Here is a 14,700-nt window from a genome sequence, read left to right as displayed (position 1 = left end):
GTGATTCTAGGACACTAAGAAGGGACAATTAACAAAAGTTTTCCTACACACTATGACACTGGCCCTTAATTTTCTAGGAAAACCCTTTTTTAAAGGTGATGAAATGTTCAAGATCTATCTATCTATCTATCTATCTATCTATCTATCTATCTATCTATCTATCTATTCCTTAGTTGGGGCAGAAGTAAAGCCATTCAAAAAACACTATTTTGCCTGTAAATCAGAATCCTCATTGGACTTGGCTTATAAATGGGAGAAGTCCCAGTCATTCCATCAGCTTTAGGGTAAAAGAGAGTTTGGAGACTCCATTTTGAGATACTATATTCTTCATCTTTTAGGTGCCTATGTTTTTAAGACTCAGTTTAATTTTATCTGGAAAAGATGAGTAGCTTATATGCTTCCTCCACTGTTAGACTCAGACAGAGAATCCTTGTAGGTTGTCTTATTAGTATTCTGAGCAACAACTAGAAGGGGTTTGATTCCACTTCATTCCACTGTTTTTGGACATATGATGTAGCAGAGAGGCTTTGGATATGACCTATTTATTTTTTCATACTGTCTTCCCAGGAAGGTCCTTTTCTGCTCAGTAGTTTTTCATGCTAAGAAGCAACTTGCCAACAGTAAATTCCTTCTGTTATGTTGGGGTTTAAGCTTGTGAGCTTTGAATAATCATTCATTTTAGAGAAGAAAGAAGTTCAGTTTCAAACAAAGCTGTGATGGCCCAGTCTCTACCCACCAATGGGGACAGAGGAAAGAGCTGGTAGGAACTATCTGCAATTATGCTTGCAAAGCCACATCTTCACTGGTTCCCCTTGTTCTGGGCTGTTTGGGATCAGGGTAGGAATGCCCTTTCCTGGAGACTTCCCTGTACACATGGTAAATTTCTTCTAAAACCAAAAGTCACTGTCTTGTGGAAGAGTCCTGAGAACACCTGTATCTTCATCTGAGGTTCCTCTTTTCAGCTAACACAGCCACCTAGATTGGGCAACTGAGGTGATTTTAGAAAATGAAAGAAAGTTAACAGATTTTTCTGACTCATTCTATATTTGCAAATAATAATAATAATAATCCTATACAATAAAGAGCTAATATGCAAATGGTCATCACGCCCTCACTCTATCACACTGTAACAGCTCAGACACTCAACACTGGGGAGAGAGGAATGGGGACCAGCCAGTCACAAATAAGCTCACGAGAGAGGAATGGGGACCAGCCAGGCTGTGGCCCAGGAGAGGGACAAGCCACCCGCCCCATGGTCCTGGGTGCTTGCGTCTGTGGCCCAGGTGAAGCCGCCCACCCACAGTCCCCTGCAGCTGCAGCCAGCCTGGGCAAAGCCAGCCCGGGCGAATCCAGCCCAGGTCCTGGGTGCCTGCAGCCAGCCAGAGGGAGGGAAGCCTGGGTCTTGTGTGCCTGTGACCAGCCGGAGGGAGGGAATCCTGGGTTCTGGGTACAGGGAGAAGCAGAGGTGGTTAGGGGCAATCAGGCCAGCAGGGGAGCAGTTAGGGGTGATCAGGCAGGCAGAGGTGGTTAGGGGCAATCAGGCCAGCAGGGGAGCAGTTAGGGGTGATCAGGCAGGCAGGCAGAGGTGGTTAGGGGCAATCAGGCAGGCAGGCAGAGGAGTTAGGGGTGATCAGGCAGGCAGGCAGGAGAGTGGTTAGGAGCCAGCAGTCCCAGATTGCGAGAGGCAGTCGGACATCCCCTGAGGTGTCCCGGATTGGAGAGGGAGCAGGCCAGGCTGAGGGACCTTCCCTCTCCGCGCCCCGCCCCCCGTGCACAAATTTCATGCACCGGGCCTCTAGTAATAATAATAAAAGTCTTAATTTCCTGGTATTTTATATTTGACTCACTTAGTTTAAAACTTCTGTATCCTCTGGTTTCTGCTTCTGAAGCTATCAGGAGAGTCAAACTAACTCTGGGTTGGGTTAAGCAAAAGAAAGAGGCAAAATAATCTGAAATGACAGACCCTTTTTCAAGTGTTCTGTAAAATTGTCAGAAATGTGCTAATGAATGGACAAAAATATTTATATAAATAGAAAATTTATGAAATGTCAAAGTAACAGAGGGCAGATATTCGACCAGAGTTTGGGACACCAAGAACAGAGATTCATTCCTTTGTCATCTCCCACACTTCCCACCCTTCTTATCTCCCTCTTTCTCACTATACTCCTCAAATTTATGACTTAAGACTTTTCACAAAATCATTAAGTTATGGAAATGCAGTTGCATATGTTTATCTCTTTTTTTTCTGTCATACTATAGATAGAAAAACTGAGTCCCAGGGAAGGGAAGAAATTTACCATGATCACACAACAAGGCTTGGCAATGGAACAAAGACTATATCACCAGTTCTCTAATTTCTAATCCATAATTTGCCTTTGGGCTTGGACTAGTGTTTTCTTATGATCTAACATCACCATATTCCTCTCTTCCCTCCCCAGAATACATTGGATGGGGCATTTGTTGGTAATGAAGATGGCTGATGCATAAACAAAGTCTTTCAGTCTTTTTTTCTGAGTAGCTTAGGGAAAATCAAGCATATTGGGGCATGTAACAATGTCTAAGTCTAGAAAAGGGTATTTGATAAGTGAATTGCCAGGCTGTTTCCATGGAGAACAGAATGGAAGTGGGAGAGGAAGCTGAAATTAAAGCAATAAAATTATAGTTAAATTAAGTATATTTGATGCATAATTTGTAATGGGGTTTGAGGAGTAGAGTGAGTTGCTTGAACAATCCCATCTCCCTTGGGGACTACTCCCTTATCGTTCTATTGGGACATACATCTTTGAAACATCTTCAGCTCACTCCAGCTGTTTCCCATAAAGCTATTACACAACTCAGGAAAGGAGAGAAGTTGCTGATCAGAAAAAAAGGGAAAAGACTGACTTTCCTGTTTCCATTCTCAATTACTCATTCTTATGTATGTGTGATAGAGGCATATCTGCCCACTCATACACTCCAATTGCTTGGTGTAGCAAACCACAATATAATGTTCACACAAGTTCATCTTGATGAGTTTTATGTAGGTGTAGAATGGTTAAGATACTATTTTCAGGAATAATATTTTAGGATCCAAGTATTCAACAAAAACAAGCCTAATAAGAGACATAATCCAGTCTTCCGTCTTCCAGCATGTTGTTTCTACTAAAACTAGAGGCACAGGACTTGAAGGAGAGATGCAGAGAAAAGCCAGGATTATTTTGACTTAAACTGCCTTTTACTCACCTCACCTATTCTCTGACCTAAGTACTGTCCCTAGTTCCAAGGGCCACTGCCTCCTGAAATTGTCCTGAAGTGTTTCCTTGTTGGCTCAGCTTTGCACTATCTGAAAATACTTAGTATTATCTGAAAGCTTGGAAACTATAACTGTGAACCTGTTTTCAGATCAAGACTGGTCTTAGAACAAATCCCAGAGCACATGCTGCTATTTATAGATTCTCAACTAGAAAAGATCCTCTTTTGTCTCATTTACATAAATCATTCTTTACAATGCCATTGTGACTTCATTCCTTTTACATTCTCTCTAGGGTGGAACACTCTAAAAGTTTCTACACAGAGGGCTTTCTGAAAGTCTAAATGAATTATGTTCAATGTTTCATTCTTACCTATATGTATCCTCCCTAATAATTCCCATAAGTTAGGAAGGCCTGAGTTCCTATAATAAGAACTATGAAGAAATGACTCTCTGGGTGTGTGTGTTTCTGTGTGAACATTATACCGTGGCTTATTATACCAAGCAATTCTAAGAAGTTCATCTTGATGAGTTCTATGTAGGTATAATATGGTTAAGATACTATTTTCAGGAGCAATATTTTAGGATCCAAGTATTGAGTAAAAACAAAAACACAGAGAGCACTACTGGAACAAGCTAGAAAGCTGAAGAGAGGGCCTTTGTCCTAGGATTCAAGGAGTCTAAGGACCTAAACCAGCCCTCCTGGGATAGAAGTATAAAGTATTATCAGCTACAAAGAAACTGTCTCTGAGTAAGCTAAAAAGGGACCTCTGTGGTAATTCACAAGCTGAATATAAGCCAGATTTCACAGCTCTCTGATGGCCTCCTAGCAGGTGATATTTCTTGACTTTTGTAAAACTTTCAATAAAATAATTCTGAATATTTCAGCTTTGAGTCAACTGAGCTACAGTGATTCAAGGAAACTACCGCTTTGCCATCTTTGAATGTGAGCATTGGCAGGAGCACAGAAACTCTCTAAGGCCAGAGTTATGGCAGCAGTGGCTATCAGGGAGTAAATATCTGAAGTGAAAAGTAATTTATTTGTGCAGAAGCTAGGCCAAAAGGTCTTTTGTCCTGACCAATCAAGGTGTTTTTCTTCATAGTACCAGTCTTGGAAGAGTCCCCCCCCCCGGGTGGTCTTAGTTTGTTTTATACAAATTATATCAAATGTCTCTATATGGTATGGGTTGGCTCTGTGTTTTAGTGAGCTCAAAGATTAAGTAAGTACTTAAGAGCATAGACTCTGCAGCCATGCCACCCAGCCCCACCACATTCCAGCTGTATTTTATTTGTACTTCAGTTACATCAGCTCTGAAATGATGATAAGTGCCTGCTTTATTAGCTGTTGTGAGGATCAGTTGTATTAAACCATTTAAAGCATATAGCACAGTATCTGGCACTGTGCTCAATGAATGTTAGTTGTAGCTGCTATTGTTTTATCATGGTTAGTGCTCAATATTGATTATTATTATTATTATTATTATTATTATTATTATTATTATTAGACTCAATCAGTCTCCAGAATATGAAAGGCAGACTCATTGACCTGACATTTACAGAATGCCTTCAAAGCTCTTATTATAGGAAAACCATGAGTGACTGAAAACTCAGCAGCTCTCCACAGCAGCAGTTGTTTATGCCAAGAAATTATCCATCGTGGTCAGTTCTCCAACTTCCCTCCAAAAGTTTTACAAGCTCTCAGTTGAAAAAAACTACTTATTTGTGATAATTCTTCACATCTGACTTATCAAGGTTAAATATCCATGGCACATTCTACAATTTTCTCTGTAGTCTCAGCCTTATCTGCCAGGAAAGACAATTTAGGAGTGGGATTGCCTTTAAAAAGTAGAGAGTTTAGTTCTTCTCACCACTCCTGACTCAGAAGTTTCACTTGTTTTTCTTTAATTGTCTGAAGGATAAACTACACTGTGATAACCATTATATGGCACTTACTAGTGAACAGAAAGTATGAAACTGTCCAGAGTTCATTTCAGAAATCACTTTCCTATTCAACAACCTTACTTCCACCTAGGTTTGATGAAGCATTCTGACTGACCAGATATCTGGTCACATTGTTTCTTCTTTGCCTCACTCTGTCATTTCCCTCTAATGCCCTCAGGAGCAAAATGAGATAGGAGGATGGCACAGAGATATAAATATATACAGATTGCCTATTATGACTCTCCAAAGTACTTCACTATACAGGCTACATACATTTTCTCAGTATTGCTCATGGCTGGAGAATGTATACATAATATTTACCACTTATTGGAGACAATATGTGTCAGCTACTTCATAAATACTGTCTCACTTAATCCTCATACACTAACACCCTGAAGTAGGTATCCTTATTTCCATTGTATATATGAGAAAACACAAGTCAAAGGCTGAAGCAACTTGCTTAAGGTTATACAATCGATGAGAATGTAGTAAAAAAAAAGAATAAAAAGAAATCATTGGCTTAAGAAATTATTTAACTATGTGTCAAACTTTTAAAATATTTATAATACATTATAATGCTTTCAGTTTTAAAGAATGACTAAAGTATCATTCTTTAAGGAATAAAAGAATAATATGATTAAAAATGGATGAATCTTGAGAATATCATGCTAATTGAAATAAGTCAGAAAGAAAAAGTTAGGAACCATATGATTTTAGTCATATCTTACCTAATAATAGACAAACATGCAAATTGGTGTCACTCTGCTACATCCACCAGCCAATCAGAGCAACTATGCAAATTAACCAAACAAAGATGGTGGTTAATTTGCATACGTAGACGCCCAGAGGCCTGGGTCCCAGGAACATCATCGGTACCCAGGTCACTCCAAGGTAGGCCCTTTGTGGGCCTTGAGCAGCCTTGGAAGGGCCTACGCCAGGGGGCTCCTGGGCAGAGCTGAGACTGAGATAGGAGCTGGGGGTCCCCTGCCCAAACCTAAAGCCTCAGGCAGAGGCTTTAGGCTTGGGCAGGGGCGGAGCCAGTGATTGAAGGGTCTGGGGGTCACCTGCCCAGGCCTAAAGCCTCGGCCAGAGGCTTTAGGACTGGGCAGGGGCTGAGCCGGCAATCAGTGTGAACTACAGAGGAAACACCTTTTCTGACCTCTCATTGGCTAAGCTCCCTGTATGCCACTGGTAATATTCTTAGTAACTTGGATAATAAGAAGCCAAAAAGGTGATCTAGAGTTTTTCCACCTCACTTCTGGAGAGAAAAACAAAGGTCTGCTGCTGCAGGGCTAAGAAATGTCATATCCTGTTCTAGCCGGTTTGGCTCAGTGGATAATGCCTTAGCCTGCCAACTGCAGGGTCTGGGTTCAATTCTGACCAAGAGTCTTTACCTAGGTTTCAGGCTCCTCCCTGGCCAGGGCCCAGGTCAGGGCTCATGCAGGAGCCAACCAATCAAAGTGTTCCTCTCACTTTGATGTTTCTCTCTGTCTTTCTATTTCTCTTCCACATTCTCTAAAAATCAATGGAAACATATCCTCAGGTGAGGATAAAAAAAAATAAAGAAATGTCATGTCCTATGAAAGACACATCTTGAAAATGCCTAAAGAAAGTTGTCATTTTTTTCATGGTGAAAGGACTGGAGTCTGTGTTGATGCAAACACCTTGGTGACTGCGGTGACTGGCAGTGGCTGCAGCAGTGGGGTGATGGGGCTGGTGCCTTTCCATGATCAGCCTGGTCGCTTCCCACAAAGGGAGGCCAGACTGCAGCCTAGGCCTGCTCCCCAAGGGGAGCGGGGAGCGGGCCTAAGCCATCAGTAGGACATCCCCTGAGGGCTCCCAGTATCTGAGAGGGGGCAGGCTGGGCTGAGGGACACCCCCCCCCCCCAGTGCACAAATTTCATGCACCGGGATCCTAGTCCTATATAATAGATAATACGCAAATTGACCATCACTCCAACACAAAAGATGGCCACCCCCATGTGGACACATGATGGCCACCACAAGATGGCCAGCAGCGGAAGGAAGTTGTGGGTGATCAGGCCAGCAGGGGAGGGCAGTTGAGAGGGACCAGGCCTGCAGGAGAGGGCAGTTAGGGGTGACCAGGTTGGCAGGGGAGGGCAGTTAGGGGTGATCGGGCCAGCAGGGGAGGGCAGTTAGGGTTGACCAGGCTTGCATGGGAGGGCAGTGGGGGCACCAGGCCTACAGGGGAGGGCAGTTGGGGGTGACCAGGCTGGCAGGGAAGTGCAGTTAGGGGAGACCAGGCTGGCAAGGGAGGGCAGTTAGGGGTGACCAGGTCATCAGGGAAGGGCAGTTAGGGGTGACTAGGCTGACAGGGAGGGCAGTAGGGGGCTACCATGCCTGCAGGGGAGGGCAGTTAGGGGCAATTGGGCTGGCAGGGGAGCAGTTAGGCATTGATCAGTCTGGCAGGGGAGTGGTTAAGGGGTGATCAGGCTGGCAGGCAGAAGTGGTTAGGGGCAATGAGGCAGGCAGACAGGCTAGCAGTTGGGAGCCAGCAGTCCTGGATTGTGAGAGGGATGTCCACCAGGATCGGGCCTAAATGGACAGTCAGACATCCCTCAAGGGTTCCCAGATTGGAGAGGGTACAGGCTGAGCTGAGGAACACTCCCCTCCCCCATGCATGAGTTTCGTGCACCAGGCCTCTAGTATGATATATAAAACTAAAAGCAACAAATGAACAAAGGAAATAAATAAAGACTCATAGACACAGTCAACAGTATTCTGGTTACCAGAAGGAAGGGAGCTGAGGGGTAGTAAAGGATAAAGGAGGTGAACTATATGGTGACAGAATATGATTTGATTTTAGGTGGTGGTCATGCAATGCCTTATACAGATGATATATCATAGAATTTTACCCACAAAAAGTATATAATCTTATTAATCTAATGTCACCCAATAAATTTATTTTAAAATTAAATAAAATTATAATAAATTAATTTAGTCCTGCACAAGTTTAGATATCAATTTCTGAGATTTTATTCTATCATCTATCATCTAGATTATTGACTAAAACCTAATTTTAACCAGACATTGAAAGAAGCAAATTAAATCATGATGTGAGGGAGCTGGAAATATTATAAATTAATCTAAAAACAAAAGAAAGTTATAACAATCAGATTCTTGCTAAGGTGTTAATCTTTTATACTAATTTAATGTGTTGCCCCTTCTAGAATATTTGCATTTCAGCCAAATTCTGCCTTAACCTCAAAAAATGAGCTATATATTACAGATTTTCAGTCAACTTTGCAGTCCTGGAGTTGAGCTGGCTGAGAAAAGGTATATTTTTCATGCATTTCTAATCACATCATAGAAGACCAGCCCTGTCTGCTTTATCCTCCCCAGTTCAGAATTTACCTGAGACATAGAAATGTATGCTTCTCTCATCAATGCCAACCTTGTTCATAGCTATGCAGTAGTATATACCAGAAACGTTGCTTGTCAATATCTTCAGGGTGCTCAGAGTCTAAAGAGAGAAGCAATGCATTAGTCCCAGTTAACAAGGTATAGTAGTTATTAATGCTATTCACCAGGTATTTCTGATTCTTGCCCCTTTCAGGCACATAGTAGATTTTCCTTCCTGAATAACCTTGTGCTTAAGTTGGGCCAGGAGATTGGTCAAGGATTTGAGAAAGGAAATGATGTTGGTGCTTTCTAAGCTAGAGCACTTAGCTGTGGTGAAACTCTCCATAGATCTTTTTTTTTCTGGCATAATGATCAGCAATGTTTGAGATGATGGCTAATCTGCCAGCCTGCAACCCTAAGTGGCTATAATAAAAAAGTCCTCCTGCTGATGTGCAGTTGGATATATGCCATGGGCAAGAGATAAACCTTTGTGATTTTGAACCAATCAAATTTTGGATTTGTTTGCTTTCATAGAACAACAGGGGCCATCTTGACTAATACATCAGGCTGGGAAGTGACACTATATTCATTCATTCATTCATTGAATAAACACTTTTTTCAAAAAGGGACTGAAAATGAGAAATTATTCAATTTCATGAGGAAATATATACAAATATAGAATCATTCACAAATTTGTCATATAAGAATTAAATTCCCCAGACCCTAAGATGGAGGTGGGCAGTGAGGGAGAGAGTGTGAGTGAGTGAGGGAGTGAAAGGGGAGTGTGTAGACCTGTGTGGTGTGTGTCTGAGTGAGGAACAGTTAGATCCTGAAGGACTTTCAGGGGTTGGTGGACCAGGCTCTCTTAGATGGGAAGCCCCACTACCACTGAAAGCAATCCTGGGCAGCAGGCACTGGCACAGAAACCATGCCATCTTGAAGGGCAGAGCTTCTGTGACAAGGATCCCAGCCTTACCACCACACAGACTGCCCTCAGACACAACCTGGGACTCTACAGCCACTCAGGCTAAAGACTTGCTACTGTAGCACAGACCCATGGACTCCAGGAATCCAGCCTTCCTGACCTCAGGCTCCAGTGAGTCCCAGAGTGTTCCCTTCCTGCTGATCTGCTGCAGCAGCACAAGCTCCATGCAACCTGGCGTCTGAACTCTACTATGACTCTCGGCACACACGGGGCTCCCACCAACCCCTTGTGGCCACATGTCCTCACGCTTGAACTCTCCCAAGACTCTCTTCTGAGACTCTTGGTGCACACAACACTCCCGCTGACTCACCACAGCGGCACAAATCCCATGCAACTCAGTGCCTAGACCCTTTGGTGATTGCAAAAATGGGGGGACAAAGAAACAGCCCCCACAGGAAAGAAAAGGAAGAATCACCAGAAAGAGAACTAAATGAAATGGGGGCATGCAATATATCAGAAAAATTCATTAACATTACAGGATAAATCCTCTAAACAAAAAAATAATCAGCAAAGAAACAGCAATCATAAATGACTCACTAGATAAGATGGACTTAATCAACATCTTCAGAACATTCCAACCCAAAGCTACAGAATATACATTCTTCTCAAGTGCACATGGGACATTTTCAAAGATAGACCGCATATTGGGACACGGGCAAAGTCTCTCCAAATTCAAGAAGATTGAAATCATATCAAGCATCTTCTCATATCACAATGGCATAAAATTAGAAATCAACTACAATAAAAACAATCACAAAAATTCAAACACTTGGAGGTTGAATAGCATACTATTAAACAATGATTTGGTTACCAAAGAGATCAAAGAAGAAATAAAACACATCCTGGAAACAAATGACAATGAAAACACAACAATATAAAATCTATGGGACACAGTGAAAGCAGTCCTGAGAGGGAAGTTCTTAGCATTACAGGCCTACCTCAGAAAAACAAGAAACACTGGTAATAAACCATCTAACTCTTCAACTTGATGAATTAGAAAAAGAGCAACAAGAAAAGCTCAGAGTGAGCAGAAGGAGGGAAATAATAAAGATCAGAGAATAAATAAATGACAGAGAGACCAAAAAAAAAAAAATACAAAAGATCAATGAAACAAAGAGCTGGTTCTTTGAAAGGATAAACAAAGTTGATTAACATCTAGCCAGGCTCACCAAGAAGCAAAGAGAGAGGACTCAAATAAACAAAATCAGAAAGGAAAGAGGCAAAATTACAACAGATCCCACAGAAATACAAAGAATTGTAAAAAAAAAAAAATACGATGACCAACTCTATTCTAACAAACTAGTCAACCTAGAAGAAATGGACATATTCCTAGAAAAATATGACCTTTCATACTCAATTAGGAAGAATAAGAAAATCTGAATAGGCTTATAACTATGGAGGAAATTGAAGCAGTCATAAAAAAAAAAACTTCCAGCAAACAAAAGCCCTGGACCAGATGGCTTCACAGGAGAGTTTTAGCAAACATTCAAAGGAGAACTAAAACCTATCTTCCTCAGACTATTCCAAAAATTTCAAGAGGAAGGAACACTTCCAAGCTCTTTCTTTGAAGACAGCAGTACCCTAATTCCAAAACCAGATAAAGACATTACAAAGAAAGAGAATTACAGGCCAATATCTCTGATGAATATAGATGCTAAAATCTTCAACAAATTTCTAGCAAATTTGATCCAGAATTACATTAGAAAGATCATACACCATGACCAAAAGAAGGATCTCTTACCATTTGCAACAGCATGGATGGACCTGGAGAGTATTATGCTAAGTGTAATAAGCCAGTCAGAGAAAGGCAAGTGTCACATGTTCTCACTCATATGTGGAATCTAATAAACAAAAATAAACTGATAAAATAGATCCAGAGACATAGAAGCATGGAAAAAAAACTGTTGAATTTCAGAGGGAAGGCGGGGGTGGTGTATTAGTAGAAAGACATCAACCAAAGAACTTGTATGCATATATGCATACTAGTGCCCCAGTGCAGTGATCCGTACACATTGAGAGAAAAATAATTAGAAGGTGGCAGGCAAGGTGGGACTGGGCAAGACAGGCCAGATATGCCCTGGAGCCAACCTCCCATGGTCCCTCCCTGGCCAGCCACAGCTGAGGTGGTGCCATGGCTCTAAGGGTGTCTGCGGAGTGAATGGGGTCCTTCCAGCAGGTGGGGTCCCTCAGCCTGGCCTGTGGGGATCGGGCCGAAACTGGCACTGTGACATCCCTCAAGGGGTCCTGGATTGCGAGAGGGCAGTTCTCAGGTGACACAACCCAGAATCAGGCTCCCTCCTCTCTGGTTCCACAGTACGTCACTTGAGAACCGCTGCTGCCAAGTCACTACAGCTTGGCAGCTCCTGTGTTGATTGTCTGCCCCTGTTGGTCATTGCACATCATAGCTACCGGTCAGATGGTCGGATGGTCACTTAGCCTTTTATATATATAGATTCCCTGGATAAGGACAATAGAGTGGTGAAGGCCTGGTGCAGGGGGTGGGGGTGGGTAGAAGAGGTCAGTGGGGGAAAAGAGGGACATATGCCATACTTTCAACAATAAAGATTTTTTAAAAATATTTTTATTGATTTCAGAGAAGAAGGTAAAGGGAGAGAGAGAAACATCAATGATGAGATAGAATCATTGATTGGCTGCCTCCTGCATGCCCCCTAATGGGGATCAAGCCCACAGCTTGGGCATGTGCCCTTGACTGGAATCGAAACCGGAACTTTTCAGTCTGCAGGCTGATGCTCTATCCACTGAGCCAAACCAGGTAGGGCTCAACAATAAAGATTTATTAAAAAGTTGCAAAACCAGAAAAATAATAAAATAATATCTCAGACATTTCTCATAGCTATATTTTTTTGATATATCTTCTCAAGCAAGGGAAACAAATGAAAAAAACAAACAAACAAACAAAAGGGACTACTTCAACCTAAAAAGTTTTGCATAGCAAAGGAAACCATCAAAAAAATGAAAAGACAACCCACTGAATGGGAGAAAATGTCTGGCAATGGTACATCTGATAAAGGGTTAATATTCAAAATTATAAAGTACTTATACAACTAAACACCATAAAAAATAAACAATCCAATTAAAAATGGCAAAGTGAAATAAGCCAGTTAGAGAAAGACCAATACCATATGATGTCACTTATATATGGAATCTAATCAACAAAATAACTTAAAGAAAACAGAAACATAGACACAGTTAACAGATGATAGCTGTCAGAATGGAGGCTGGTATAGGGGCTCGGTGAAAAAAAAAAGGTGGATGGAATAAACACTATATTTACAGTGTAGTCATACATATATGACACACAGTCACAGACAATAGTATGATGATAGAGAGAAAGGGGGATGGGGAGAGGTCCCAGATTGGAGAGGGTGCAGGCCGGGCTGAGGGACACTCCCCCATGCATGAATTTCATGCATCAGGCCTCTAGTAAAAAAAAAAAAAAAATACCTAGGAATAAACTTAATCAAGGAGGTAAAAGACCTGTACTGGGAAAATTATAGGACATTTAAAATACATAGAATATACAAACAAATGGAAGTGATAGGGGAGGAGCATGTAGTAGCAATAGAATCAAAGGTGTTTAATAGCTACTTACTATAAATAAGAAATTTTCTTAAAGACTCTGGGAAACTGAAGGAAATGTTACAAGAAGAACAGGCTCTAAAGATAAGGCAGCCCAGAGCCCAGATCAAGGACAGAACTAATATGAAGGGAGACAGTGTTCCTGGCTAATCTTTGCAACATTCTGGGGCTAATCTTTGCAAGAAAAATGAAAGAAGCCAGACCCTTGGAATTCACTTACTTTAGGTTTTTTTTCCCACCCACTAACCCTATATAAGAATTTATTTAAAATTAAATGTCATCCCTCACGGGTTTCACTCAGTGGATAGAGTGTTGGCCTGCGGACTGAAAGGTCTCAGGTTTGATTTCAGTCAAGGGCATGTACCTTGGTTGTGGGCACATCCCCAGCAGGGGGTGTGCAGTAGGCAGCTGATCAGTGTTTCTCTCTTATCGATGTTTCTAACTCTCTATCCCTCTCTCTTCCTCTCTGTAAAAAATCAATAAAATATATATATTTTAAAATGAAATGTCAGAGAGCAGTTTTTTTAGGATGTCATACCTGCTGCTCACTCCATATTGCTGGCAATATGAAATAAACACTCATAAATGATCCAACCTTGTCTCTGCTTATTGGTTCAGTGGTTACAGGCAGGGATGGAATTGATTTTGTGGTTGGTTTCAATTTCAGCAACTGCGGGAGGACTGAAAAGTGAGACCTTTCTTAGGGTAAATACCTGAGATCCTGCTGGCTGCCTGTTGTGTTACATTTTTGGTTCTGGCAATCCCCTGTTGTTTGACTTAAGCTGAATTGAGCATTTCTTTTTATGGGTATGGGAAGCATCTGCCGCCCACCATCTGGGTTGAACCTGATCAGCTCGGATTGCAAAAGATCCTCCATGGTCTTTGCCTGGTCTCTGAACCACACCAGCTCCAGGTCAAGACATTGCTCTGCTTTAGTTGGCTTCCTAACGCAAGACATTCTGTCTGGTTCTGTGGCTATACAGATAGGAGGGCATGGTAAGCCATAATACTCATGTCTGTTGTGCACACCTGTAAACATTGTATCAAAGAGTGCTTTTGTTGGTTATTGTTTGATGTGTCTTTTTTTTTTAGATTTTTTTAAAATATATTTTATTGATTTTTTACAGAGAGGAAGTGAGAGAGAATAGAGAGTTAGAAACATCGATGAGAGAGAAACATTGATCAGCTGCCTCCTGCACATCTCCTACTGGGGATGTGCCCACAACCCAGGTACATGCCCTTGACCGGAATCGAACCTGGGGCCCTTCAGTCCGCAGGCCGACGCTCTATCCACTGAGCCAAACCGGTTTTGGCTGATGTGTCTTTATTGCTTAGTTTATTTGTTTGAAAATAGGGGCATGTCTCACTTAGCTGGTGGTCCCAGCTGCTTGTGATGGGTTGACCCCATGGCAGGGATTACAGGAACTTCCCAGCAACTGCTAAGTTTTTTTTCTCTGGGTCTCTCCCTACTCTCTATCTCAAGGCATCCACCACCTGAAAAGTTTAGTGGGTGAAAGGAAACACTTCTCTGGGGGAGTGGATGGACTCTAAGTCTGGCTGGGTAAGTCAAACTGGTGTGCAT

At 42.0% G+C, this 14,700-nt stretch overlaps 1 protein-coding gene across 2 annotated transcripts in view; it reads right to left on the bottom strand.

Annotated features, from left to right (window-relative positions):
• Nucleotides 1–14,700, bottom strand: part of LOC118654202 (vascular endothelial growth factor receptor kdr-like) — a 463,598-nt gene that overhangs the window by 190,823 nt on the left and 258,075 nt on the right. For both annotated transcript variants that reach the window (XM_036305522.1, XM_036305523.1), the window contains exon 13: nt 8,546–8,654. In XM_036305522.1, coding sequence (XP_036161415.1) covers nt 8,546–8,654 — 109 coding nt within the window. The remainder of the gene's footprint in view (nt 1–8,545; nt 8,655–14,700) is intronic.

Source organism: Myotis myotis, unplaced genomic scaffold (genome assembly GCF_014108235.1).
Source record: "Myotis myotis isolate mMyoMyo1 unplaced genomic scaffold, mMyoMyo1.p scaffold_m19_p_4, whole genome shotgun sequence".
Classification (NCBI taxonomy): Eukaryota; Metazoa; Chordata; class Mammalia; order Chiroptera; family Vespertilionidae; genus Myotis; species Myotis myotis.
This window is presented reverse-complemented; position numbering and strand designations above follow the sequence as displayed.